Source organism: Hylobates moloch, unplaced genomic scaffold, assembly GCF_009828535.3.
Source record: "Hylobates moloch isolate HMO894 unplaced genomic scaffold, HMol_V3 SCAFFOLD_25, whole genome shotgun sequence".
NCBI classification, from domain to species: Eukaryota; Metazoa; Chordata; class Mammalia; order Primates; family Hylobatidae; genus Hylobates; species Hylobates moloch.
Genome location: NW_026652300.1, coordinates 6,233,337 through 6,260,425, shown reverse-complemented (window position 1 = coordinate 6,260,425; position 27,089 = coordinate 6,233,337). Strand labels below are relative to the sequence as shown.

Sequence of the window (27,089 nt, the reverse complement as noted above, 5' to 3'; positions counted from 1 at the left end):
TTTACAAAAAAAAATCGAAAAACTGTTGCAATGAAATTACTCAAAGTATATTAGAAAGCTTAATATGTAATGTATAAATTTGCATGATGAATCAATGGATTTATCAATGTGAAAATAGTCATTTGGGGTGGTATAAATGGTATATCCAAAAATGTGATTGACAAATAGAAACCTTATTTGAAGGATAGAGAGTAGATAAATTTTCATTAACAAAAAACTTTTTGTAGCACAATTTGCAGGTAAATATTTTGTATATTCTGTATTCTAGATAATGTCAGTGCATCCCAGATACATCTCTTTCCTTTGGCAAGTTGCAGACTTAGGTAGCAACCTGAATATGCCACCTCTTAGAGATGGAGCAAGAGTACTTATGAAACTTATGCCACCAGGTAAGAAAATGGTCTATCCCCCTATTCCAAAGAAAGAATGCTCATAACAACATGATGGATGAAAAAGAAAATATTAACAAATTCTGTTTGCAAATCTAATATGCCTTTTGGAATACTCTCTAATGTTGATCATGTGTCTTTCATAGTATTGCTGATGAAAATATTTTCATGGATGGGAAAATATTTAGGAGCATGTAATTTTCATGAAATACTTCTAGAAAACTAATAATTCAGAAAGTCAGGGTTCTTTAAAGGCTCCCAGTGACAAACAGCAGTCTCCTACCTCACCCATGTATCAAAGAAAACTCACCCTCAAGGTTTAACTTTCATTACTGGATATAGCACTTTTTTTCTAAGCACTATGCCCATGCCATTTTTGTGTGTCAGGTTTTAGACATTAAGTATTGACTTGTGAAAATGTATTTCTTATACATTAGCACATCTGTACTCTCTGGTCATGTTACAGTTTTTGTTTAAATCTATATGCATTGTTCACATTTTTAAGACAATGTGAAAATACTACAATCTCCTAAGTTACTCACACATGATAATACTAGATTTTAATATTGCCCTTATCATTTGCTTGGTTTTCTTGGTGTTAATTACTAAATTTTCTCATATTCCTTCCAGAAACTTCCTAAGACAATTGTTCACGTGGTCAAATGTATTATACCAGTTTTCTTGGAGCATTTCATCTTCCTGCTCGCTTGTGCTTTGTTCTCTTTGACACAGCTATCATTCTGGGACTTCTGTGTACAGCTTTTCCTTTGGTGCTCTTCTGGTGCTCCTTGTTCTTGCATCTTTCTTGAGTCAATCTTCATTTTGCTGAAGCACACTCCTAAAAATCGATACATGGAAAACAAGACTTTTTGTTAAGACATTGCTTTTCTGAATGCACCGAAACTCTCCCACATGCAGTAGTTTATTATTTGCTTGTTTTGTTTTTCCTTTTTTTTTTTAATTGGAGTAGGTTGAACATAGAGTTGAAAGTAGAACATCTGGAGTTTCATGGCAATATTGGCTGCTGGGAGGACTGGACCTGTTGTTTCTTAACTTTCTCTCTAGAAGCTTTGTTTTTAACTCTTTAGTTCTGAGATCTAATGATGAAGTGCCTTGGAATGGTAGTTTTACTTTGTTTTTTTTGTTGTTTGTTGTGTGTACTAAGTAATCAACAGATCTTGTTAGTTGAAAGAGTAGTTTCTTCAGCTGTGAGAAATTGGTATTTTTATATAAATAGAATCTGATTTTGAACTTACTGTCAATAAATGGCTTGTATTTCTTGGCCTACAGAGTCAGTTTTCTAGCTCCAAGACTAAATTGGCCATTTACCTGATCACTGATTTGTTTTAGTGTAAAATGTTACTAGAAGATAAAATATGGGCTAACATATAAATAAAATCTACCATATGTATATGTCTATAGATGTGCCTTGGAGATAATGTGGTTTCCATTGCCAGACCACCACAATAAAGTGTACCTCTCAATAAATCCAGTTGGACAAGTTTCGTTGCTTCCTGGTGCGCATAAAAGTTTTTTACACTATTACTGTAGTCTATAAATGTGCAGTGGCATTATATCTTTTTTAAAAGGTATACAGCAATTAAAAATACATTATTGCTAAAAAGTAGTAACAACCTTGTGAGACTTCAGTGAATTGTAACTTTTTGCCAGTGAAGGGTCTTGCTTCAACGTCAACTGCTGCTAACTGATCAGGGTGTTGGTTGCTGAAGCTGGGGACATCTGTGTTGATTTCTTAAAAGGAGGCAACAGTGAACTTTTCTGCTATTGACTCTCCTTTCTGGATAGATTCCCCTGTAGCTTGGGATAGTATTTGATAGCATCTGAACCCAAGTAAAACTTATTTCAAAACTTGAGTCAGTTCTCTCAAACTCTGCTCCTGCTTTATCAACTAAGCTTATGTATTATAATATTCTAAATCCTTTGTTGTCATCTCAACAGTATTCATATCTTTTCCAGGAGTACATTTCATCTCAAGAAAGCACTTTGTTTGCTCAGCCATATGAAGCAAGTTCATCTCTGTTACAGTTTTATTGTGATACTGCAGCAATTCAGTCACATCTTCAGCCTTCACTTCTAATTCTAGTTCTCTTGCTGTTTCCACTGATCTGTAGTTCCTTCCCACACTGATGTCTCAAAGTCATCCAACTTCTTTCAAATTCCCAGTAATGTTGTTATATTGACCTCTTCCCATGAATCGTGAATGTTCTTAGTGGCATCTAGAAGGGAAAATCCTTTCCAGAAGGCTTTCAATGTACTTTGCCCAGATTCAACAGAGGAATCACTGTCTATGGCAGCAATAGGCATACAAAATGTAATCCTTTTTTTTTTTTTTTTTTTTTTGAGATAGTTTCACTGTGTCACCCAGGCTGGATTGCAGTGGTACCCTCTTGGCTCACTGCAATCTCTGCCGTTTAGATTCAAGTGATTCTCTTGCCTTAGCCTCCTGAGTGGCTGGGATTACAGGTGTGTACCACCACGTGCAGCTAATTTATTGTATTGTTAGTAGGAATGGAGTTTCCTGTTTTGACCAGGCTGGGTCTTAAGCTTCTGGCCTCAAGTGATCTGCCTGCCTTGGCCTACCCAAGTTCTGGGATTATGGGTGTAAGCTACCACACCCAGCTATTCTTAAGTGATAAGGTGAAACTCACAATTATTCTATGGGATGCATAATGGACATTGTGTCAGCAAACAGTGAAAACACCATTCATTTCCACATACATCTCCATGAGAGCTCTTGGGTGGCCAGACGCATTGTCAATCAGCAGTAATACATTCAAAAAATCTTTTTTTCTGCTTAGTAGGTCTCAACAGTGGCTTCTACTATTCAATAGGCCATCCTGTAAACAGATGTGCTATCATCCAGGCTTTGTTATTTTGCTTATTGGGCACAGACGAAGTAGATTTCGCATAATTCTTAAGGACCCTAGGATTTTTGGGAATGGTAAATAAATATTGGCTTCAAATTAAATTCACCCATGACAGCCCCTAACAACAGAGTCATCCCGTTTTATAAAGCCTGGAAGCCAGGCATCAATCTCTCCTTTACAGTTAAGAAAGGTCTAGATGGAATCCTCTTCTGCTGCAAGGCTGTTTTGTCTGTACTGAAAATCCATTTACTGTAGACACCATCATCAGTTATCTTAGCTCCATGTTCTAGGTAACTTGCTGTAGCTTCACTTGGTGCTTCAACTTACGTTTTAGAGATGCTTCTTCCCTTAAACCTCATGAACTAACCTTGCTAGTTTTAAGCTTTTCTTCTGCAGCTTTCTTTTCTCTCAGCCTTTATAGAATTGGAGAAAGTTAGAGATTCACTCTGGTTTAGGCTTTGACTTTTAATGGAAGGCGTGGCTGTTATTGATCTACCCAGACGGCTAAAGTTTTCTTCTTCTTTTCAATAAGGCTGTTTCATTTTCTGATCTTTCCTATGTGTAGTGGAGCAACACTTCATTTTCTTCAAGAACTTTTCCTTTACATTCACAACTTGGCTAACTGGTGTAAGAGATCCAGCTCTCAGCCCATTTCAGCTTTTGGCATGCCTGTCTTACTAAGCTTAATCACTAGCTTTTAATTTAAAGGGAAAGATGTGTGACTTCCTTTCACCAGAACACTTAGAACATTGTAGGGTTATTAATTGGCCTAAATTAAGCATTATTGTATATCAGGGATAGGGAGGCCTGTGAAGAAGGACAGATGGGGAAAGACCAGTCAGTGGAGCAGTCAGAATGCACACAGCATTTGTTAAGTTTGCTGTGATATACTGGTGCAATCTATTGTGCCCCGAAACAGTTACAATAGGAACATCAAAGACTGCTGGTTACAGATCACCTAACAGATATGATAATAATGAAAAACTTTGAAATACTGTGAGAATTACCAAAATGTGACACAAGACCCAAAATGACCACATACTTTTGAAAAAATAGTGCTGATAGACTTGCTGGATGCAGGGTTACCATAAGCCTTCAATTTGTATAAAACACAGTATCTGCAAAGGATAGTGAAGTAGAGCACAATAAAGCCAGGCTTATCTATCTATCCGTGAATGAGATCATACCATTACCTCCAATTTTAGTTCAGTTCCACAAGCTTCTTTTTGTTTCTTTTCTCTTTCCTTATACGAAAGTTTTGTCTCCAGGAGTGAGAAACCTGGCTGAGTATTATTCTTAAAATATTTACTTGTTTGATTAATCCTATAGTTACCAATTATTTATCTTTACTACCAACCTTTTCCTTGCCTAGATAACCTCCTCTTCACTTAGCTCAGGCTTCAGCCTCTAATGCCAGGCTGCCATTCAACATACAATTTAAGCAGAGTACCACTAGAAATAAGAGTGACTGACTTTGTGCATAATTTGGATGGCCCAGGTAGATGCCTCAGTGTGACTAGCTCCTGTTTTGGAAGATATTAAGTATGCACAAAATGAAAAGAGAAATTGTTGGCTTAACAGCATTGAGATAAAGCAGGTGAATGAAAGAATATTCTGAAACAGAGGGACTGCCATATAGGTGGAACATAAAAAGCATCAGCAGGTGATATGGGCTGAGAGCATTGCAAGGATGGGAATAAGTGTTCCCTTTTAATTTCTTAACGTAGAGCTGAAAGCTTTTATGTGTGTAGCACTCAAGCTAATGGTTTCTTTCTTTCTATCTGATGGTTATACTTCTACTCTCTGGCTCTTCTTGCCTAGGAGGGATCACATCTGCCAAGCTTAGCTTACACATTATACTAACTTATGACCCTCTTTGCCAATTGCAAATGAGCTAATTGGTGTTACAGAAATGTGTTGTTATACAACAAGCAAGCTTATTTCTCCAGTGCAATTACCAAGTTTTGCTTGGTTTCTTCTGTTCTGCATGGTTGCCCCTGTCCACTGAATCCTTTTTTCCTTTTTTTCTTCTATTAAAATATAACCAACTTTTGACATTGTAATAGTTTTGAAGTCATCATGAATAATACAGAGTGCTTCCATATACACTTCCAGATTCAGCAAGTGTTAAAATGTTGTCACACCTGCTGTATCATTCCTTTCTCCATATAATTCTTCTAACATTTGGAGAGGAAGTTACACATGACCTATGTCTTTTTACCTAACTATCTCAGTGTGTTTCCTTAGAACAAGACCATTCTCCCATATAACCACAAAAGAATTTATCAATATCAGAATTACAACACCTTTGATGACATTGACATTGTTGAAAAAGACCAGTTTTGTACAATGTTTCTCAAATGGGGCTTGCATGCCTTCTATTACCATCAGGCAATTCACTTTTTAAAAGAAATTGTAGCTCATGCAAGTGAAATAATACAGTATTTTTCTTTTTGTGACCAGCTTGTTTCACTCAGTAACATCCTCAGAGTTCATCATGTTTTAGCATGTGGCAGAATTGTTTTGTTTTTAAGGCTGAATAATATAGTACGGTTTGTGTATACTAGATTTTGTTGATCCCCTCATCTGTTGATGGACAGTTAGGTTGTTTTCAGCTTTTGACTACCATAAACAATACTTCTTTGAATATTTGTGTAGAAGTTTTGTTGGGGGCTTATGTTTGCATTCTCTGGGTTGTGTATCTGGGATTCAAATGGCTGGATGACAGTAAGTCTATGTTTAACTTATTGGGAGCTACCAAGTTTTTCCAAAGTGGCTGTACCACATTACAATCCTCCCAGTAAGGTAGGAGTGTTACAGTTTCTCCTCGTCTTCACCAATACTACTTAAATGTTTTTTTGATTTGGTTATCCATTCTACTGATGTTGAAGTGGGATGTTAATATGGTTTTGTTTGCATTTCTTTGATGGCTAATGATGCTGAGTGATTTTTCGTTTGCTTTCTAGCCATTTACCTAGTTTTGAAGAAATGTCTGTTAACATCCTTTGCTCATTTTTAATTCATAATTTGTCATTTTATTATTCAATTATATGTGGTCAATGCTTGTATTATTTCTCTTTCCATTTTTTGGTTTTGGTTCTTTTTTTTCCTTTCTGTCTCCAGTGGATGAAGGAGGTTATATTGATTTGAAGTCTCTGGATAGGAAACCCTTCCCTTCATATTTTGTGTTGGCAGTTAAGGAGTCCTGATTGATCATTAATCAGTCAGTCCAGTTCTAGTTATATATTGTAACATTTGATCTCAGCTTAATGAGACTTGTGGATATAATTTTTATTTATTTAAGATAACACTCATCAAAATGGCAAATATGAAACATTAATAACACATGAGTTACATTTTATTTTAGTCTATGTCTTTTTCCTTTGCAGATAGAACAGCTGTAGAAAAATTACGAGCTGTTTGTTTGGACCATGCAAAACTTGGAGAAGGCAAACTTAGTCCACCCCTTGACTCTCTTTTCTTTGGTCCTTCTGCCTCCGAAGTTCTATACCTAACAGAGGTTGGTTTTTGCCTTTGCAAAAATACAATTTTTACGTTATACGGTAATGTGAAGAACACTGATAAGACTGTAAAGTAAGTTTTTTAAATAGTCAAGAATTTCTTAGCAATGATCAGAGGAGAAATAGATGTTAGTAAGTTACTTTTTAAAATCCCGTTTAATATAGTCTCCTTTTTTTTTTTTTTTTATTCCAGGTAGTTTATGCCTTGTTAATGCCTGCTGGTGAGCCTCTAACTGATGGGTCCTCTGACTTTCAAGTTCACTTCTTGAAAAGTGGTGGCTTACCCCTTGTACTGAGTATGCTAATAAGAAATAACTTCTTGCCAAATACAGATACAGAAACTCGAAGGGGTGCTTATTTAAATGCTCTTAAAATAGCCAAACTGTTGTTAACTGCGATTGGCTATGGCCATGTTCGAGCTGTAGCGGAAGCTTGTCAGCCAGTTGTAGATGGTACAGACCCCATAACACCGGTAATAAATGTTAAGAAACTTTTAAAAATATTTAGTCCTTACTATTTAATAAACATAAACTCTGTGTCTTTTAAGTAGATGATGGAAATAATTCAACAGATAGCATATTATCTTAGGGTTTTTTTCTATTAAGTTGTATTTGAATTAAAAATGTAAAGATTGACTATTGCGTATCCTACTTTGAGTGAACTTCCCAGTCTCTTTAAATCCTTTTTTACTTTCAGTTGTTTAAAGTGTAATGAAAACTTCACCTGAATCTTTTGTTAAGTCATACCAGAAAGATACATAAAGACAGTTTGTCATAAAGGAGAATATATAATTGCCATGCAGCAAACCTCTCTTCCTGCCACAACTATGAATCTCTTTCTGCTTTGCTGTTAGCCTTGAGCAGCATCACCAGCAGTTCTCAAGAACTGCTTAGATTGGATGCAAAAGATGAATTCAGTTCTAACTAAAATTGAGTTCACTTACTTATGTTTTGGTTTTACTAATCACTGCTTGAAGATAAAATGGTTCAGGGATACAGATTATTACGTTTAGATATGTGTGAGGTGTTAATTAGGGAAATTTGAATAGTGACTGGATTATCTGTATATACTATATTGATTAATTTTATTTTGAGTATGAGTCATGCTGTTATTATTGACCTAAGATATTTGCTTCCAAATAATTCTGAGGTAGTATAATTCTGGGTTTGTTTCTTGGGGAGTCAGTGTAACAAGTTTAAACTTTTGTTAATAATTATTGAAGCTAGATAATGGGTATTTGAGGATTTATTATATTCTTTTCTCTGCTTTTATATATTTTTTGAAATGTTCCATTCAAAAAAAGGACAAAAAAGAAGAAAGTGGTCTTGTACATGTCAATTTAGACATTAATTTACAAAGCTCTGTCTCCATCCTGAGTAAGTTTTATTGCTTTATATTGTGGGCTTCATGCATATTTACATAAAAAGAGGTAGGGTTCTTATTATGGTCCTTGTTATGGGAGTTTACTGAAATACAAACAAGATATTTTTTGTATCTTTTTACGTATTTCTTTCTGTATGCACGTTTAAGAAGTGTGTTACCAAAGGACACAGAGATACATAATAATCTCTAATCATATTCTAGTAAGGAGCTCAAGGAAAATTAGTCTTTAAAATACGTTTGATGTACAACTGTCTACAATACGTACAAGAGGGTTACATTTTGAGAAACTGGAAAATGCAAAGAAAATTCTGAGGGGGTTTCGCTCATAGATTTAAAAGCTTTTTATACTGTTAAGTAAGATGTTGTAGTACTTTCTGCACATTCCACGCTTATTAATCCTTAATTACTATAATTACTTTCCATGGAGAAGTTTTGAATAGAGAATATTTGGTTCTGCCAGTATTAGAGTAAACACAGTTATTTTTGCACTTTGGGGCACTCCTAATCCTTCTTTTGCTACTGAGTTGAATTTGAGAGTTAATATATCACCAGTAATGGTAACAAGGCAATTTTGGTGTAAGAACAAGTGACACAAGGCTTTGCTGACATGAAAAACTCTAGTTAGATTAGCAAAATTCAATTTGCAGTTTTAAAGCATTATGTAACTTTTTATTCAACAAGTAATTGATATTATGTATCTGCTTAATATCTAGTATAAAACAGATATTGCTAGAGATGCATGTAGACCTCACATAATTTCTAAATTTATTGGATAATAATGATCAAAATATATTGAGCTCTTTCTTAGATGCCAGTCGCTATGCTTTATCTCCTTTAATCACGAAGATAGCTTTATTTGTTGAGCCTCTGCTATTACTTTCTATTTAGTAAGTGAAAATTGAGACCTGGATCCATGAAGTAGCTTGGTCCAAAACAATAACCGTCAGCTGAGATTTTTTTTTTTTTTTTTTTTGAGACGGAGGCTCGCTCTGTGGCCCAGGCTGGAGTGCAGTGGCGCCATCTTGGCTCACTGCAAGCTCCGCCTCTTGGGTTCAAGTGATTCTCCTGCCTCAGCCTCCCAAGTAGCTGGGACTACCGGCACGTGACACCAAACCTGGCTAATTTTTGTATTTTCACTAGAGACAGGGGTTTCACTATGTTGGGCAGGCTGGTCTCAAACTCCTAACCTCAGGTGATCTGCCCACCTCGGCCTTCCAAAGTGCTGGGATTACCGGCATGAGCCACCACGCCCGGCCAGCTGAAATTTTCAATTCCGTGAGACCGCTGACTTGGAAACTATATTTTTACCATCTTTGCAACGCTAGTTTTTTTTTTCTTTTTTTAATTAATTTTTTTTGCACACAAAACAATAAACATTTTCTAAAAATACATACAAACAAAAAGATGCATATCAAACATATTAGGAAGGTTGCACATGGGAAGACGGGGAATAGAAATGGGGAGTGGGAATTAAAGAAAATGAATGAGAGAGGGACTTTGTATGGATCAATGATAATAACTCAATCCTCTATTTGACAAAGAAGAAGGAGAAGGAAGAGGAAGAAAAAGAAAGTGGGATAAAGGATCAGAAAGGGAGGAAAATAGAAAAAATTAGAGTATGACTCCAGGGTAGACCTGTTTTGTTGTCGCTGGGTTGGTTGGTTGGTTTGTCTGTTGTATTTTTCATATGTTTTGCCATGTTGGCCAGGCTGGTCTCGAACTCCCAGCCTGAAGTGATCAACCCGCCTTGGCCTCCCAGAGTGCCGGGACTACAGGCGTGAGCCACCACGTCCAGCCCCCACATTGCTTCTGGCCTCTGTGGTAGACCTCCTAGACGGGGCAGTCGGGCAGAGGCGCTCCCCACATGCCAAACGGGGCGGCCGGGCAGAGGCGCTCCTCACTTCCCAGATGATGGGCGGCCGGGCAGAGGCGCTCCTCACTTCCCAGACGGGGCGGCCGGGCAGAGGCGCTCCTCACGTCTTCCCAGACGAGGCGGCTGGGCAGAGGCGCTCCTCACTTCTTCCCAGACAGGGCGCCCGGGCAGAGGCGCTCCTCACTTCTTCCCAGATGGGGCGGCCGGGCAGAGGCGCTCCTCACTTCCCAGACGGGGCGGCTGGGCAGAGGCGCTCCTCACTTCTTCCCAGACGGGGCGGCCGGGCAGAGGCGCTCCTCACTTCCCAGACGGGGTGGCCGGGCAGAGGCGCTCCTCACTTCCCAGAAGATGGGTGGCCGGGCAGAGGCGCTCCTCACTTCCCAGACGATGGGTGGCCGGGCAGAGGCGCTTCTCACTTCCCAGACGATGGGTGGCTGGGCAGAGGCGATCCTCACTTCCCAGACGTGCAATGCTAGTTTTTTTGTGCGTGAAATTTTATGTAGTATCTCTTGGCAAATCGTTTATGAAAACTCTATTGAAAAATGAAAATAATATGTGCGTAGCAGATAAATTTTAAAATTCGTTGGTTGAAGTTGGAAACAGTGGCTGTAAGTATTTGATTTGTTCAGTTTTCAGGCTTTGACCTACTGACAGTTGCAGTAACATCTCCCCCAGACTCTCGAATCTCTTAAAATATCTATTTTAATACGATGTTTTTAAACTTTTTTTAAACTTTAGGCCAGGTGCGGTGGCTCATGCCTGTAATCCCAGCATTTTGGGAGGCCGAGGGGGGAAGACCACTTGAGGTCAAGAGTCTGAGACCAGCCTGGTCAGCATGGCGAAACCCTGTCTCTCCTAAAAATACAAAAATTAGCCAAGCGTGGTGATGGGTGCCTGTAATCCCAGCTACTAGGGAAGCTGCGGCAGGAGAATTGCTTGAACCCAGGAGGTAGAGGTTGTAGTGAGTCGAGATTTCACCACTGCACTCCAGCCTGGGCGACAGAGTGAGACTCCGTCTCAAATTTTAAAAAAATAAAATAAAACTACTGTGTAAATAACAGTGGTAGAGAGGATGGTAGGTTAAGCTGTGAGAAACTTTAGCCTGTCTGTGAAATGAGCATTAGAATACAGGTGGCATAATCAGCCTTGGGCAGAATAAGGAGCATCCTGAAGACTAAGTTTGTAGATTTTAAAGGACTGTTCTCTGATATCCCCAGTTTTCTCCATTGTATTATGGTGGGCCTAGTCACCTGTGGCAAAGGGGGACCAGGAGAAGTTTCTACCCGGAGACATGTTGTATCATTCATCCCCTGCAAATGAGCCCAAGTGCAGAAATGATAATAGAATTCATCTCAAATTGGAGTTTCCAGGGTGTTACTACGTGTGTAGTTTATTTCACTTTGAGTAATATTTAATATTCAAGGTATGGTAATTCCACATTTTGTTAATCCATTTGTTGATGGGCATTTGGATTATTTCTAGTTTTGGCTGATGGGAATAAAACTGTTAGGAAACTCATCAACATATCGTAGAGCTTCTGTGGATATATGGTTTTATATCCCTTGGGTAAACACCTCTGCACCTCTATCACTTTGAAAGAAAGCTCCATAATGTTGGCAATGTGAAATAATTTTTATGCAAACCCCCATAAACTCTGCAGGGGTAAGTGAAGGAATAACATGCTGAGAAAGTGGTGATGGATGAGGAGTAAAAATTTTTTTTATGTAAAAATTTTAGGGATTATGGTATATACAGTTTTTTATTTGACGTAACATGATTCACTTTTTTCAGATTAACCAGGTTACTCATGATCAAGCAGTGGTGCTACAAAGTGCCCTTCAGAGCATTCCTAATCCCTCATCCGAGTGCATACTTAGAAATGAGTCCATACTTCTTGCTCAGCAAATATCTAATGAGGTTAGTATGAAACTTTGACAGTTCTGGGATCTTGGATGATCTCTACTTAACACATAAATAAATTAAGGTATGAGAATTTGAGGCTAAATATTGTAGACCCAAAACACTTTAGTCTCTATCTCAATTTAAAATTTCATAAAGTTATGTTTGACCTGATAGCTGCTGATAATATTAGAGCTTTAGAAATTTTGAAATTTTTAAGTAAGCTTTTTGAGTTATAATTTACATTTCACAAACTCAATCAAATAAGTTTTGGTATATGTTTAAACTGCTCACACAAGCAAGGAATAGGACGTTTATAATGGCTCCAGAAGTTTTCTTGTGATCTTTATTCTCTTAAATTTTACATAAATGGAATCATATACATTGTACTCTTTTGGGTCTGGCTTATATCCATCAGCAAAATTTTGAAAGTTATTCATGTTGTTATAAATGTGTGTATTTATTTCACTTTGGGTAATAGTCCATGTATGGTTACTCCACATGTTGCTAATTCATTCGTGTGTTGATGGACATTTGGATTATTCACAACAGTCTAGTTTTGACTGTTGTGAATAAAATTTTTCGGAAACTCCTCAAGTCATAGTGCTTCTGTGGACATATGTTTTTATATCTCTTGGGTGAACACCTCTGCATAGTATAGCTAAGTAATCTGACTATTTTTATTTTTAAAATTTTATGAAAAATAGGATAAAACCATATCAGACTTGAACCTGAAGCATACTTGGGTATTGCTGTATCTTCCCTTCATATGGGAAGCCATATTTTTGACTTCGTGTTAAGATATTAAAAAAATGGGAACAAGGGAACTGTGGTCCTTAAAGGCAGGTCTGATGCATGTTTACTTTTACTTCCATTTCCACTTCTTTCACTAAGAGAAATATTTTGTTTTCCTGATTATTCACTTTAATGTTCTGTTAGCACTTTTAATTATTTATTTCTTTTCTGCAGGCTTCAAGATATATGCCTGATATTTGTGTAATTAGAGCTATACAGAAAATTATCTGGGCATCAGCATGTGGGGCATTAGGACTAGTATTTTGCCCAAATGAAGAAATAAGTGAAATTTATCAGATGGTAAGAATTATTATAGAAATATATTTTTAAGAAAATGTTGCTTCATTATACATTTGATTAAATTTTCATCATTTCTATCACCTTATAGACCAAGTCGCTTGTATCTAATGGTTTAAAATTAATTGCTACCTATAAATAAAATGAGAATATATAGTATTACTTTGGACATAAAATACTCTAGAAGCCTTCCATGAGGCAGCTTTCTTTTCCTACTTTTTAAAAAAGACTTCTGTCATTGACTCAAATATAGTTATACCGTAATGAATCCACCTCTCCTATTTTCTTTAGTTCTTCTTTCTTCATGATTTTGTCCTGTGTAAATTTTTGGTAATTGTCTCTTTGGGAATTATGGCATTTAAATTTTACCTGGCGTCGGGCACAGTGGCTCACGCCTGTTAATCCCAGCACTCTAGGAGGCCGAGGTGGGCGGATCACCTGATGTCAGGAGTTTGAAACCAGCCTGGTTAACATGGTGAAACCACATCTCTCCGGCAGGTGGGGGGCAGGGGAAGGGGGCAAATTAGCCGCACGTGCTGGCGTATGCCTGTAATCCCAGCTACATGGGTGGCTGACGCATGAGAATCACTTGAACCCGGGAGGCAGAGGTTGCAGTGAGTGGAAATGCTCTGCGCTCAAGCCTGGGTGACAGAGCAAGACTGTCCCAATCGATCAATCAATTTTACTTGGTTATTTTAGAACACTCAAAAGCAGGAAGAGTATCTGATATTTAGGTAATATCACCAGCCTTCTGGTACATTAAGCAAGCTATTTACAGAAATAAGACTGTTTAGCTCTTTGACATCTGTGGTATTTACCTGCCTGCATAGAACCCTGATGGTCTCCATTAAAATATACATTAGTGTATTTAAATATACATTAGTATAGTTAAAATGAGAAAGTGTGTCATGGCATTATACAACTTCTGTTTTAGGAATAGTTGAATGGTTATTCTGTTCCAAACATACAACTCTTAGTTACATTTTGATGGATAGTGGCAAATTAAAAATTATTAGCTACCTAGTTGGTTATATTTTAGGTTGCAGAAGTCTTCCATAGGCTTCCTGAACATTTGTATTATCACTTTTTGAATGAAATGACTTGTAGGTAGGCTGTACAATAGAACTACTCAAAGACCCAAACCGCAGTGCCAGAATGATTCTGTAGTAGCAGTTATGATTGAAGCAGATCAGTCACATCCAGAAGAACATCAAAAGTGAAGAGTACCTATCACTGAATATGCTTCTTAAATCCCACTTAAATCCCAAAGAGCCTCTCCAGCCACAAGTGAAGAGTCTGAGGCTGCATGGTCTTTACCATGTAGGCAATTGTAAATGTTAACTAGAGGGTTTGTGAATTTCTTCTTGAATATGTCTCTAGGTAACTTGCTCCTGATTCTAATTTTGCAGGCCACCAATGGAAGCAATGAGCTGGAGGTGGAAGATGAACAAGTTTGCTGTGAAGCACTGGAAGTGATGACCTTATGTTTTGCTTTACCTCCGACAGCATTGGATGCACTTAGTAAAGAAAAAGCCTGGCAGACCTTCATCATTGACTTATTATTGCACTGTCCAAGCAAGTATGTGATTTTTATATGTAATTTGAAGGAAGGCTTACCTTGCTGTTCCAAGCAGAAATTAATGACTTCTGAAGAAAATTTTTTTCCAGAAGTGAAGGAAGGAACCCTTTTACTTGCCCATGTAATACCTTGAAGTGTAGAAGAATTTCTTAAAAAACATGTTCCAGTTAACCTAAACTTTTGTCTCTGCAAGATGCCAGCGTAGATTTTTTTCTTTTACATTTTTTTATTGTGGTATAACGTGTAATTATATGCATAACACAAAATTAGCCATTTTAACCTCTTTTTTAAGTTAGCTTTGTTCAGTGGCATTAATTGCATGATATTGTGCAGTTATGACTGGTGTATATTGAATGATTGCAATATTGTGCAGTCACTCCTGCTTTATCTCAAAAATATTTTATCACCCTCAAAATATTTTATCACCCTCAACAAATTCTACCCTCCAATCTCTGGTAACTTAAAATATTCATTTAGTTTCTGTGCATTTCCTATTTTAGGTACCTCATGTAAGTGGAATCACACAAATTTGTGCCTTTGTGTCTAGCTTGTTAGCTTAACATAATGTTTTAAAGGTTCATCTATGTTGTAGCATGGTCAGAACTTGATTCATTTTCAGGGGATACTCTCTTGTATGTGTATACTAGATGTTGTTTATACATTGATCCGTTGATAGCCACCTGGATTATTTCTACCTTTTAGCTATTGATTACTGTTATTGCTAATATTACTATGAGCACAGATCTCTGAGTTCCTATTTTCAGAGCTGTTGAGTATATTTGTAGAAATGGATATGCTGGCTCATAGGGTAAGTTGTGTTTATTTTTTGAAGATCTGTTGAACTTTTTTAACATTGGCTTCACCATTTTACACTCCCAGCCTCACCTTACACAGGCTTTAGTTTCTCCAAATCCTCTCCCACACTAACTATTTTCACTTTTATTAATGGCCATCCTAATATATGTAAGATATAACCTCACTGTGGTTTGTATTCACGTTTTCCTCATGACTAATGTAGTGATATTGAGCATCGGCTCTTGTGATATTACTGGCCACTTGTATATCTGCTTTAGAGAAATGTATATTCCAGTTTTTATAGCATTATTGAATTTGATTATTTTTTGTAGTGAGTTTCTGTATATATTCTGGATATTCCTTACCAGACCAATGATTTACAAACATTTTCTCCCATTCTTCAGGATTTATTTCTACTCTGTTGATAATGTTATTTTATGCACAGAAGTTTTTAATTTTCATGAAGTTTAATTTATGTCTTTTTTGGTTCCCTGTGTTTCCATCATCCTCAATATAGAAATCATTGGCAAATCCAGAGCAAAAGCCATTTTCTCCTACATTGTTTTCTAAGAATTTTTTATTTTTATAGTTCTTAATTTTAGATCTTTCAGCCAACTGGAGTTGATTTTTGTGAATAATGTGAAACTAAGTGTCCCACTCCATTCTTTTGAATGTGGATATCCAGCTTTCCCATCATTATGAACAGAGTGGTCTTACCCCATTGAGTGGTCTTGTCACCTTGTTGAAGATAAAAGGGATTGTTTCTAGGCTCTAAATTATATTCCTTTGGTCTATATGCCTGTCCTTAGGCCAGTGCCACACTCCTGATTACTTTAGTTTTATAGTACATCAGGGAATATAAGTCCTTCAACTTTGTTGGGGTTTTTGGTTTGTTTGTGTTTTGGTTTTGCGTAGGTTTTTGTTTTTGAGGTTATTTGGACCTTCTAGGTTCTATAAAAATCCATATAAATTTTAAGTTGGAGATTGCATTGAATCTCTCTCAGAAGAGTGATTGCCTCTTAACAGTATTAAGTCTTCCAAGACATGAACTTGGGATGTCTTTTCATTTACTTAGATTCTGTTTACTTCTTCAACACTCTTATTTCTTCTCTGCTAAATTATTTCTAAGTGCTAACTCTTTTTGCTGCTCTTGTGGATGGAATTGTTTTCTAAATTTCCTTTTGGGATATTCATTGCTAGTATATCGAAACGTAACTAATTTTTTTATATTGATTTTATTCATCCTGCAATTTTGTTAAATTTCTTTATGAATTAGAGGTTTTTTTACAGTAAGATCATGTCACTTGCAAATAACATAGTTTTACTTCTTTCTTTCCTTTTTGGACCAAATTTATCTCTTCCCTTTTTTGCCTATATGCTCTACTGCCTTGATTAGTAGTAGTAAGAGCAGGCATACTTATCTTGTTCCTGATTTAGGAAAAGCTTTTAGTCTTTCACGATTTAGTGATGTTGTTATTCCTGATCCAGACCCCTACAGAGGGTTCCTGGACCTGGGTCAAGTCCACAGAGTAAAGTAACAGCAAGTTTATAGAGAATTAAGGAACCAAAAGCATGGCTACTCCATAGGCAGAGCAGCTCTGAGAGTTGCTAGTTGGTTATTTTTGTGGTGATTTCTTGATTACATGTGAAATAAGGTTTATTTATGCTAAACAAGTGGATTATTCATGGGTTTTCTGGGAAAGGGGTGGGAATCTGCTGCTCCCCACTTCCAACCCACCTGACGGTTTCTCCCTTTTTTGAACTATATAGGATAAAGTCTGGATGGTGCCTATGGTATTTGTAAAGTGATACGATGCTGGTGGGAGTGTCTTTTCACAAGTTAATGCATTATATTTAGCGTACGATGAGCCAGCTTCTTTACTGCATCCTGTTTTATCAGAAGGGTCTTTGTGACCTGCATTTCGTGTGGACTTACTGTGGAGTCACTCTGATTCGAATACCTGTGACCATGTTAGCTATTAAGTTTTTCATATATGGCCTTTATGCTGTTGAGAAACTTCTCCTGTATTCCTAGTTTTCAATTTTATTCCTGTATTCCTAGTTTCAGTTTTATTATGAAAAGGTGTTTACATTAGTGTGGATAATTTTTTTGAATCAATTGAGATAGCCTTGTTATTTTCTTTATTGTATTTCTGATGATATTGTTACTAGAAAAGGTTCCTGATCCAGATCATAAGAGAGGACTCTTCGGTCTCATGTAAGAAAGAATTCAGGGCGAGCCCATAAAGTAAAGGCAAGTTTATTAAGAAAGTAGAGGAATAGGCTGGGCGCAGTGGCTCACACCTGTAATCCTAGCACTCTGGGAGGCCGAGGCAGGCGGATCACCTGAGGTCAGGAGTTCAAGACCAGCCTGACCAACCTGGTGAAACCCCATCTCTAGTAAAATAGAAAAGTTAGCCAGGCATGATGGCAGGTGCCTGTAATGCCAGCTACTTGGGAGGCTGAGACGGGAGATTGCTTGAAACCTGGGAGACGGTGGTTGCAGTGAGCCGAGATTGAACCACTGCACTCCAGCCTGGGCGGCTGAGTGAGACTCCGTCACGAAGGGGTGCGGGAGGGGCAGGGGAAAGGAAAGTAGAGGAATAAAAAAATGTATTCTCCATAGGCAGAACAGCCCTGAGGGCTGCTGGTTACGCATTTATATGGTTATTTGTTGATTATATGCAAAACAAGGGTTGGGTTATTCATGCTTTCCATTTTTATACCATATAGGGTAAACTTCCTGACATTGCCATGGCGTTTGTAAACTGTCATGGCGCTGGTGAGACTGCAACAGTGAGGCGACCAGAAGTCACTCTTGTTGCCATTTTAGTTTTGGTGGCGTTTAGCTGGCTTTCTTACTGCAACCTGTTTCATCAGCAAGGTCTTTATGATCTGTATCTTGTGCCAACCTCTGTCTCGTCCTTTGACTTAGAATGCCTAACCCTCTGGGAATGCAGCCCAGTAATCTCAGCTTTATTTTACCTAGCCCCTATTCAAGATGGAATTGGTCTGGTTCAGAGGCTTCCGACAATATATTAGGAATTAATTCATATGTTTAAACACCCTTACGTGCTTGATAAATCTCACACTTCATCATGGTACTTTGTACTTTTAATATGCTGCTGGATTTGTTGCTAGTATTTTATTGAGGATTTTTGCATGTATATTGCTGTCAATGAAAAGAATCAAACTGTGTAGAATATTTGAAGACATTTATTCTGAGCCAAATACGAGTGCCCATGGCCCATGACACAGCCCTCGGAAGGTCCTAAGAACATGTGCTCAAGTTGGTCGGAGTGCAGCTTGGTTTTATACATTTTAGGGAGGCATGAGACATCAATCACATACATTTACAAAATACACTGGTTTGGTCCAGAAATGCGGGACAACTCAAAAGTGGGTGACTGGGGCTTCCAGGGTATCGGTAAATTTAAACATTTTCTGGTTGACAGTTGGTTTTATTCAAAGACCTGGGATCATAGAAACAAATGTTCGGGTTGAGATAAAAGATTTTGGAGACCAAGGTTCTTGTGAAGTCTTTTTATAGTGGCTGCCCTTAGAGACAATAAATGACAAATGTTTCCTATTCGGATCTTGAAAAGGTGCTAGACCTTCAGTTAATCTCTTTAGGATTGACAGGGCTTGGAAGAAAAACACTTAGCTATGTTAATAAAGATTCTTAACAGATGCAAATTTTCTCCCATGAAGGAAAGCTTTGCAGAGCTGTTTCAAGATATGGCTAAGAAACATGTTTTGGAGTAAAATATTTTTATTTTCTTCTTGTATCATAATGTTATGCCAGAGTCAGACTGAAAAGTAAGTCACGATATATAGGGTTAAATAAAAGCCATCTGGTGAGGATTTGTGATTTGTAGGGAATGACGCCCCAGACCCCTTAGACAGGAATTTGGGCAACATAAAAAAATCAGATCTTAGTCCTCATTGTTAAAAGGTATTGTGTTGGTCTCTACTTTCCCCTTCCCTCCTTCCTTTCCTTTCTCCTTCCCTTTTGCTTCCCTTCTCATTCCCTTCCCCTTCCCTCCCCCTTCTCCTTCCCTCCGCCTTTCCCTCCCTCCTTCCTTCCTTCCTTCCTTCCTTCCTTCCTTCCTTCCTTCCTTCCTTCCTTCCTTCTTTTTGAAAAAATTTTTGTCGGCCAGGCATGGTGGCTGACACTTGTAATCCCCACACTTTGGGAGGCCGAGGCGGGCGGATCACGAGGTCAGGAGATTGAGATCACGGTGAAACCCCGTCTCTACTAAAAATACAAAAAAAAAAAAAAATTAGCCAGGCGTGGTGGCGGGCGCCTATAGTCCCAGCTACTCGGAGAGGCTGAGGCAGAATGGCATGAACCTGGGAGGTGGAGCTTGCAGTGAGCCAAGATTGCGCCACTGCACTCCAGCCTGGGAGACAGAGCAAGACTCTGTCTCAAAAAAATAAATAAATAAAATAAAATATTTGTCTAGCTTTGTTAGGTGAATAGTATTGATCTTACAAGTTAAGAAGTACAGGTTGAGTATCCTTTATTTGAAATGCTTGGGACATAGAAGTGTTTTAGATTTTAGAATGTTTGCATATCTTGGTGATAAGAAACCAATCTAAACAGGAAATTCATTTATTTTTCATCTTCATGAAGGTAATTTTGTGTATTTAATAATTTTGTGCATGAAACAAAGATTGTGTTAAGACTGAGGGATGGAGTTTTTCACTTGTGTCATGTCAGCCCTCAAGTTTCAGATTAGAGAACATTTCTGATGTTTGTATTAGCAATCGTCAACCTGTACTGTCTTGTTTTAAAATAAATGATTTTGGAACAGGGAAAAATTTGTTTTAATTTGAACATTTGGTAGATTTCAGCAGTTATACACTCTGGTTCTGGTGAAACGGCTACGTTGTCTGGTGTATACACCCTGGAGCTCATGGTCACGCGCCAGGAAGATTTAGGACATGGACACACCCAAGGTGTTCAAGAGAGAAGGTTTAATAGAAGAGGAGAGAAAGAGAAGCAGCTGTCTGTATAGAGAGAGGGGTCTCCGAGGGCAAAGGACTGGCTGGCAGCCAATGTGCTGGATTTTCTAGCCCAGTTTGAGGAAGCTGTGTCTGATTTACATAGGGCTCACAGATTGGTTTGATCAGGTATGACATTTACATAGTGTGTGAGGAAGGTTGGTTCCCCCACCGTATTTTTTTTTTTTTTTGAGAGGGGGTCTTGCTGTGTCCCCCAGGCTGGAGTGCAGTGGCGTGATCTCAGCTCACTGCAACCTCCACCTCTCAGGTTCAAGCAGTTCTCCTGCCTCAGCCTCCTGAGTAACTGGGAATATAGGCGTATGCCACCACACCCAGCTAATTTTGTATTTTAAATAGAAACAGGGTTTCACCATGTTGGTCAGGCCATTATGGAATTCCTGACCTAGTGATCCTCCTGCCTCCCAAAGTTGCTGGGATTACAGGGGTGAGTCACCGCATCCAGAGGCCCCACCCTAAGATTATTTTGCATATTGGGCTGTTCCAGTTGATTGGAGCCATCTTGTCTGCTCATTACTGTACATGTGGGTGGCAGAGAAGGGAAGATGGAGCTGCCATCTTGAACATGTCTAGTCCCTTGTTCCTGCCAGCCTTCACCTGTGCAAGCTCCCAGCTTGCTTGTCTATCTCTGCAACTCAACTTTACAGGCCGCTCTTTGTTGGTAAACGATTTGGGGCTACTATTCATGAAAAAGAGCCTTATGGAGGACCCCCACACCCTTACTCTCTGCCTAAGTAATTTCTTCTTAACTTCTGTATCACGGGTTTTCTTTTTAGTAGATGTGAACTTGTGAAGTGAGTTTGGTGTTTGAAAGGGATGCCGGCAAACTCAAACCACACCGAGTACGGCCAAGAGATCTTTATTGGAGGTTGAGGTCAGGTCGCGCAGGGGAGAGAGAGAGAGAGAGCTGTTGGGTGGAGTAATTTGTAGCCCCCAGGACTATATGGGCACTGATGGTTGGATGGGGGGCGGGCCTGAAGGGAGGAGTAGGAGGTGCCTTCTTTCATTGGGTCTCATTTGGCGGGCCGACATAGTGCTGGGTGAAGAAGAACCCAGAACCAGCGCCATCTTTTGGCGCCTTGCGTCACCTAACATTCCTCCCTTTTGTTTCTCTTAGAGGTGGGTGGAGGGGTGTCGTATCTCATCTGGCTACTTCCTGCTGAGTGGGGGCGTTGAGGGGAGTAAAGGGAGGACTGTTAGGGACATCTATCAGTAGAATAAGCCCAAGTAGTGTGGCGGCGTATGTAAACATCTCTTGGGGTGTGAAGTCCATGAAGATTCCTCTAACATTGTGATCCATTTGAAGGGTAGCGATGGATTGGCTATGAGCCAGCTGTCGGTGCGGAGATCGTTGAGAAATTTGTGGAATTGGTTGGCAGTTGTCATGACTGGCTTGGGTTAGCAGGTTGTGAGCCCGTCTGTGGAATCTGTCCCGTTCTCACTGGTGGCTAAAAGTTGGTAGTTTCTGAGGAGAAGCTGGTTAAATGTTTGGTTAGATGTAGAAGAGATTTGGTTTTTCATAAACTTAATGAGGCAGGGGAGTAGTGCGCAGAAAGCGAGGATACCCATTAGGGGGCCTAAAAAGGGAAGGAGCCAAGCTAAGAGGGGGGTTTTGAGGGTTTCCTAAAGGGAGGGAGTAGTGCTAGCATTCATTAGTTTACGTTTTATCTGATGTAGGTTTTTAATGCTAGTTTCGATTACTTGGGAATAACAGCAGTTCTCCTGTAAGAAGATGCAAGTACCGCCTTTTTCGGCTGTAAGTCGATGGCGCGGCGGTATTGAAGGATGACACCAGCTAGAGATGTGATTTGTCGTTGGAGGGCAGCTAGAGACTGAGCCATTTCCTGAATGGCCGTCTGAAAATTGGGATATGCTGTATACCTATGAGAGAGATTCCAAGCATGATAAGTAGGAAGATTGCTTTTTTTTTTTTTTCCAATGGTCCTCAGGAGAGTTGGGTTTAGGGTGATTAAACTGACAGGCTTGAAGGCCTTCAGAGAAGGAGAGCAATGTGAGTTGAGGGACTAGTGTGGTGGGTATGCAGGGGCCAGGGATAGAGGAATTAATGGCCGTCTGGAGCTGGAAAGTTGCAGGGGGTGACAGTTTGTTTGCATGTTACATTGTGGGGCGATGGGGGGTGGTAGCTGGTGTTGTGACAGGTAGGAATAGGGACACTGAGGTTGGCGAGGGGGACATGGGAGATTACAAAGCAGGTGGTCGGCGGGGAGGAGTTGCTTGTGTTTATGGATCTAGATAGTGGAACCACAGCAAGAGGGGGTTTGTTGATGTTTGTGAAGAAACAGTCGGAAGTAGGGACCTGAGAGGTGTTTAATAGTAGTAATCCTTGATGGAGGAACAGAACCAGGAAGCCTGTATGGAGGTTATGTCGGCCTGTGGGTGTAGCTGGGATTGTAGTTCAGTCTCTCCTTTGGAAATTTATGTGTTAATTTCGGCTAGGACCTGTTGGGAGTCAGTTTTTAGGGTACGGGTGATGGTTATAGTTTGTGCTGGATAAGTGCTTGGGTATATTCCCCCTGTGGCTGCCTGGCCCCAGATTGCGTTGGCTGGGTCAGTGATGTGAATTGCTTGAGATGAGGCATTGTTTTTGGTGACATAATATATGCTGTCTGTTTTTTTTGGTGATCCAATTCATAACACAGCTGGTCCAGGGACACCCATAGTTTTGGGGCCATTCAGTTTTACAGGTGCTGAGGGATTGTTGGTGTGGAAAGCAAATGGCAAAGTGGAACATGTGGAAATAAGGGTCATGGTGAGTTTAGGGAGGGGAAGATCTACTGAGGATGTGTCGATGGAGCATCGGGGTAACTGATCACATTGGTGTGTGACCTCCGGTTAGCGTTGTAGGTTTCTTTGAGGGTGAACAGGTAGTAGGGTTGTGAAGGGGGCCTGTTGGCAGAGGAGCGTCTGTAGACGAAGATGTAAGAGGCGGAGAGCCAGAAGAGCGGGCTCAGAGCAGGCATGAGGGCAGCAGCTTATGCCTTAGGAATAGTAGCAAGGGAGGGCGTTTTAGAAATGCGAATTTTGAGAGGGTTGTGGGGTACGGGCGTGCCTGGCTTTAGAGGGGTTTCTGGGTTCATGTTTAAGGAGAAACAGGCGGGAGGGTGGTGAGATTGAGGGGTGCACATGTTTGGAAAGTTACAGCGGAACCGTGCAGGAAGGAAACTAGGAGACAGTACGCGGCAAGGGGGAAGGGTTTATAGACTTTCGTAGGTCAGGAGTTCAAGGGGGAAGGGTTTGTAGACTTTTGTAGGTCAGGAGTTCCTTGAGTTGATGGGGGGAGGTAATGACAACAGCTGCCCTAAACGTTAATTTCTTTAAGTAGTAGGTAGGCTGCAGCCAGGGCCTGAAGGCAGGGGGCCCACCCTTGCACAGTGGGGTCTAGTTGGCTGGCCGGGATGCAGAGCCTCCCATGGTGAGAGAGGAAGGGGTATATGTATATGGCGGCTGGCTGAACAGGGCGTCCCCTATTAGCGGATGGCCGTGTTGCGAGTCAGAACCTTCGAGCTGGTCGTCACCGAAACAAAAGAACTCATGGGCCTCTGTAAGGCCGAGGGCTGTGGGTTACCTGGTACCAGGATTTTTTCAGCGAGAGAAGGGAGGAAACCCAGGCCGGACGAGTGAGGAGGGAAAGGAGAAAACTCAGTTCCCTGTGGGCTGAGTTCGCTCTCAGAATTGTTTGGATAGGTATGCAACTGCTGCAAAGGTGGGTCCGTGCATCTGACCTAGGACTCCAAGAGCCAAGCCATTGTGCTCATGTACATACAGAATGAAAGATTGTTGTAAGTCTGGAAGATGTAGGGCTGGGGCTTTGAGTAGTGCCTGTTGGAGTGACAGGAAGGGCTGCTTGACTGTGGCCTCTACAGGCTTGGATGGGGTACCTCGGGAGAGATCATATAGGGGCTTTGCTCATAAAGAGTAGTTGGGGATCCAAGTTCTAAAGTAGCCTAAGAAGGAGAGTATCTCTTGTTTGGTTTTTGGGATGGGAAGACTTCTAATGAAGCACTTTTGGTCTAGGGTGATGGCCTTTGAGTCATGGGCAAGGAGGACTCCTAGATAGGTGACTTGAGTGAGGGAGAGCTGAGACAGTTAGAGAGGGACAGCATAGGAGGATGTCATTAACGTATTGTAGGACTACAGGGTGGACTGGGGAAAGTGTAATTTTTGTAGGTCTGACCAAAGATATGGGGGCTATCTCTGCCACCTGAGCTGTTGTGACTGTTTAGTGTCTGTGTCAGTCCAAGTGAAGGCAAACAGGTCTTGTGACTGAGGGGAGAGGGGAATGGTGAAAAAGGAGAAATGTGTGGCACTAGGAGGAATAGAGGATAAGAGCCGAGGTCTTGGACGAGGCGGAACATACCATTGGGTTTTTTTACTGCTAGAATAGGGGTGTTAAATGGAGAATGGGTTGGCCTGAGGAACTCTTTTCTTAGGAGGTCTAAAATAGTTGGTTGTAATCCTTTCAGGCAGGAGATAGGGAGAGGATATTGGGGTTGGCTGGGGAAGTGGTGTGGGTTTTTAAGGAATATTTGTATGGGAGGACAGAGTGCTAATGAGGGGGTGGTGGTGTCCCACACTAAGGGGTTGACACTGGCTGGGAGCGAAGGCAGAGTAGGAGCAGGAGTTTGATCTATGGAACTTGCCACCAAGGCAGTGAGTGAGGTGGATTGCGGGAGGGTGATTGGGTTGAAGGTGATGGAGGTTTTAAATTGAGAGAGAATGTCTCTTCTTAACAAAGGGAGTGGGCATTGTGGCATGACTAGGAATCGATGGGAAAAGATGTGGCCGGAGAAAGTGCAGGAGAGGGGAGGAGTGGCTCTTAGACGTATGGTTTGGCCTCCGACCCCGACTATGGGAGATCCAAAGAGGGAAGTGGTGCCCCAAAATTCCCTTAAAACCAAGAGAGTAGCTCTGGTGTCTAGGAGAAAGGTGATGGGACATCCACCCACTGTTAAAGAGACCCTGGGCTCCTGTGTGGTGATGATTTGTGTCGGGAAGGAAGTCCCAAGGCCCCGTCAGTCTTGAATGGCCAATCCTAGAAGATCGGGAGTAGGGATGGTGGCTGTCCCGGCCACCCTTTGAGAGCCGGGGCAGTCTACGCCCCAGTGGCCAGATTGGTGGCATTTAGGACATGGCCGGTTGGGGGGCCTGGGATTTGGGCACTCTCGGACCCAGTGCCCTTCCTTTCTGCATTTGAAACAGGGCCCTGGGGGCTGACGTTGGGATGGATGGGCAAATGACAACTTATGGCCGTGTGATGGAGGGGAGGCATGAAGGGCTTGTGCCAGTAACTGGTACTTTTGCCTCTTTGCCTTCTCATTTCGATTGTGATACACCTTAAATGCCGTCGCTAAGATCTCGGTTTGAGGGGTGAGGGGGCCTTTGTCCAGTTTTTTTAGTTTACCTTTGATATCAGGAAAACTCTGAGCAAAAAAAATGGGACATAAGGAGTTGCCTACTGTCTGGGGTTTTGGGATCTATGTTGGTGTATTGTTGGAGTGCCTGTGTAAGGTGGTCTAGAAAAGCGGACGGGTTTTCATTTTTAAGTTTTTCAAAGTTAACTGCCTTTTGAGCTGCCCTCCGTAGACTGGCTATGATGTAAGTAGCTAAATGGTCTTGGGCTGATACTCCATTTTGGGTATTATAATCCCAACTGGGCTCATGCTCAGGTACTGCCTGCGCTCCTAGCGGTAGGGCTGGGGTTGTTTGATGAGCTTGTTCCTAGACTCGCCTACGCCCCTCGGGGAGGAGGGTGTTAGAGAGAATCATATAGATGTCATGGAAGGTAAGGCTATAAGCTTGGATGAGGTATTGGAATTCTTTGATATATAAAGCAGAATTGGAAGTGTAGGAGCCTAGGCGTTTTTCTGTTTGTGATAAGTCAGCCATAGAAAAGGGGATGTGGACTCGGACAATACCTTCAGTTCCTGCCACCTCTAAGGGGGGCAACGGGGGGGGGGGGAAGGCCGGGGCTGACGGGATAGGCGGTTGAGGGTGTGGAGAAGTGGGGGCAGCGGGAGGCTGGGCGACTTCTAGTTGGGTGGCGGCCGGAGGGTGTGGCGGACGGTGGTGGTATGGGGGGGCGTTCATCGGCTGGGTCGAAATCAGGGGCAGAGGGAGAGGTTGGCGGTTTAAGAGCAGACAGGAGCTGCTGTGGTTTGCAAGGGAGACAAAGGTTAGGTCTATCCCGTAGGAGAAAGAAGCAGTGGATATATGGGATCTCTACCCATTTTCCTGTTCACTCGCAATAATTCTAGAGATCCTGGAGAATGTTAGGATCGAGAGACCCATAAGTGGGCCATTTGCTTTGGTTGTCTAGGGGATATGTGGGCCAGTTTTGCTATTTGGGGTCTACCGTGGCCTTAGGGGCTTGAGGTGAGGTACTTCGTGGGGTCTCTTGCCTGCCTAGAGAGGTAGACCCTGGAGGGGAAGACTTACCGAGATGCGGCCGGTGGCGCGACCTGACCTCGACCTCTCCAATAAAGATCTCTTGGCCGTACTTGGTGTGGTTTGAGTTTGCCGGCATCCCTTTCATTTGGTGCCGACTCGGATTGGGACTCCCCACTTTTAGTGGGATCCCAATCTTTTCTTAGACTCAACCCAAACCCCTGACTGGCCTTCACCCAT

General features: G+C 40.9%; 1 protein-coding gene across 1 annotated transcript in view; it reads left to right on the top strand.

Annotated features, from left to right (window-relative positions):
- LOC116811479 (probable ubiquitin carboxyl-terminal hydrolase FAF-Y) overlaps positions 1 to 27,089 on the top strand; it is a 128,554-nt gene that overhangs the window by 37,796 nt on the left and 63,669 nt on the right. Inside the window, 6 exon segments of the mRNA XM_032756511.2 lie at positions 269 to 389; positions 6,667 to 6,797; positions 6,992 to 7,270; positions 11,846 to 11,971; positions 12,923 to 13,048; positions 14,455 to 14,624. Of these exon segments, the coding sequence (XP_032612402.2) occupies positions 269 to 389; positions 6,667 to 6,797; positions 6,992 to 7,270; positions 11,846 to 11,971; positions 12,923 to 13,048; positions 14,455 to 14,624 (953 nt within the window).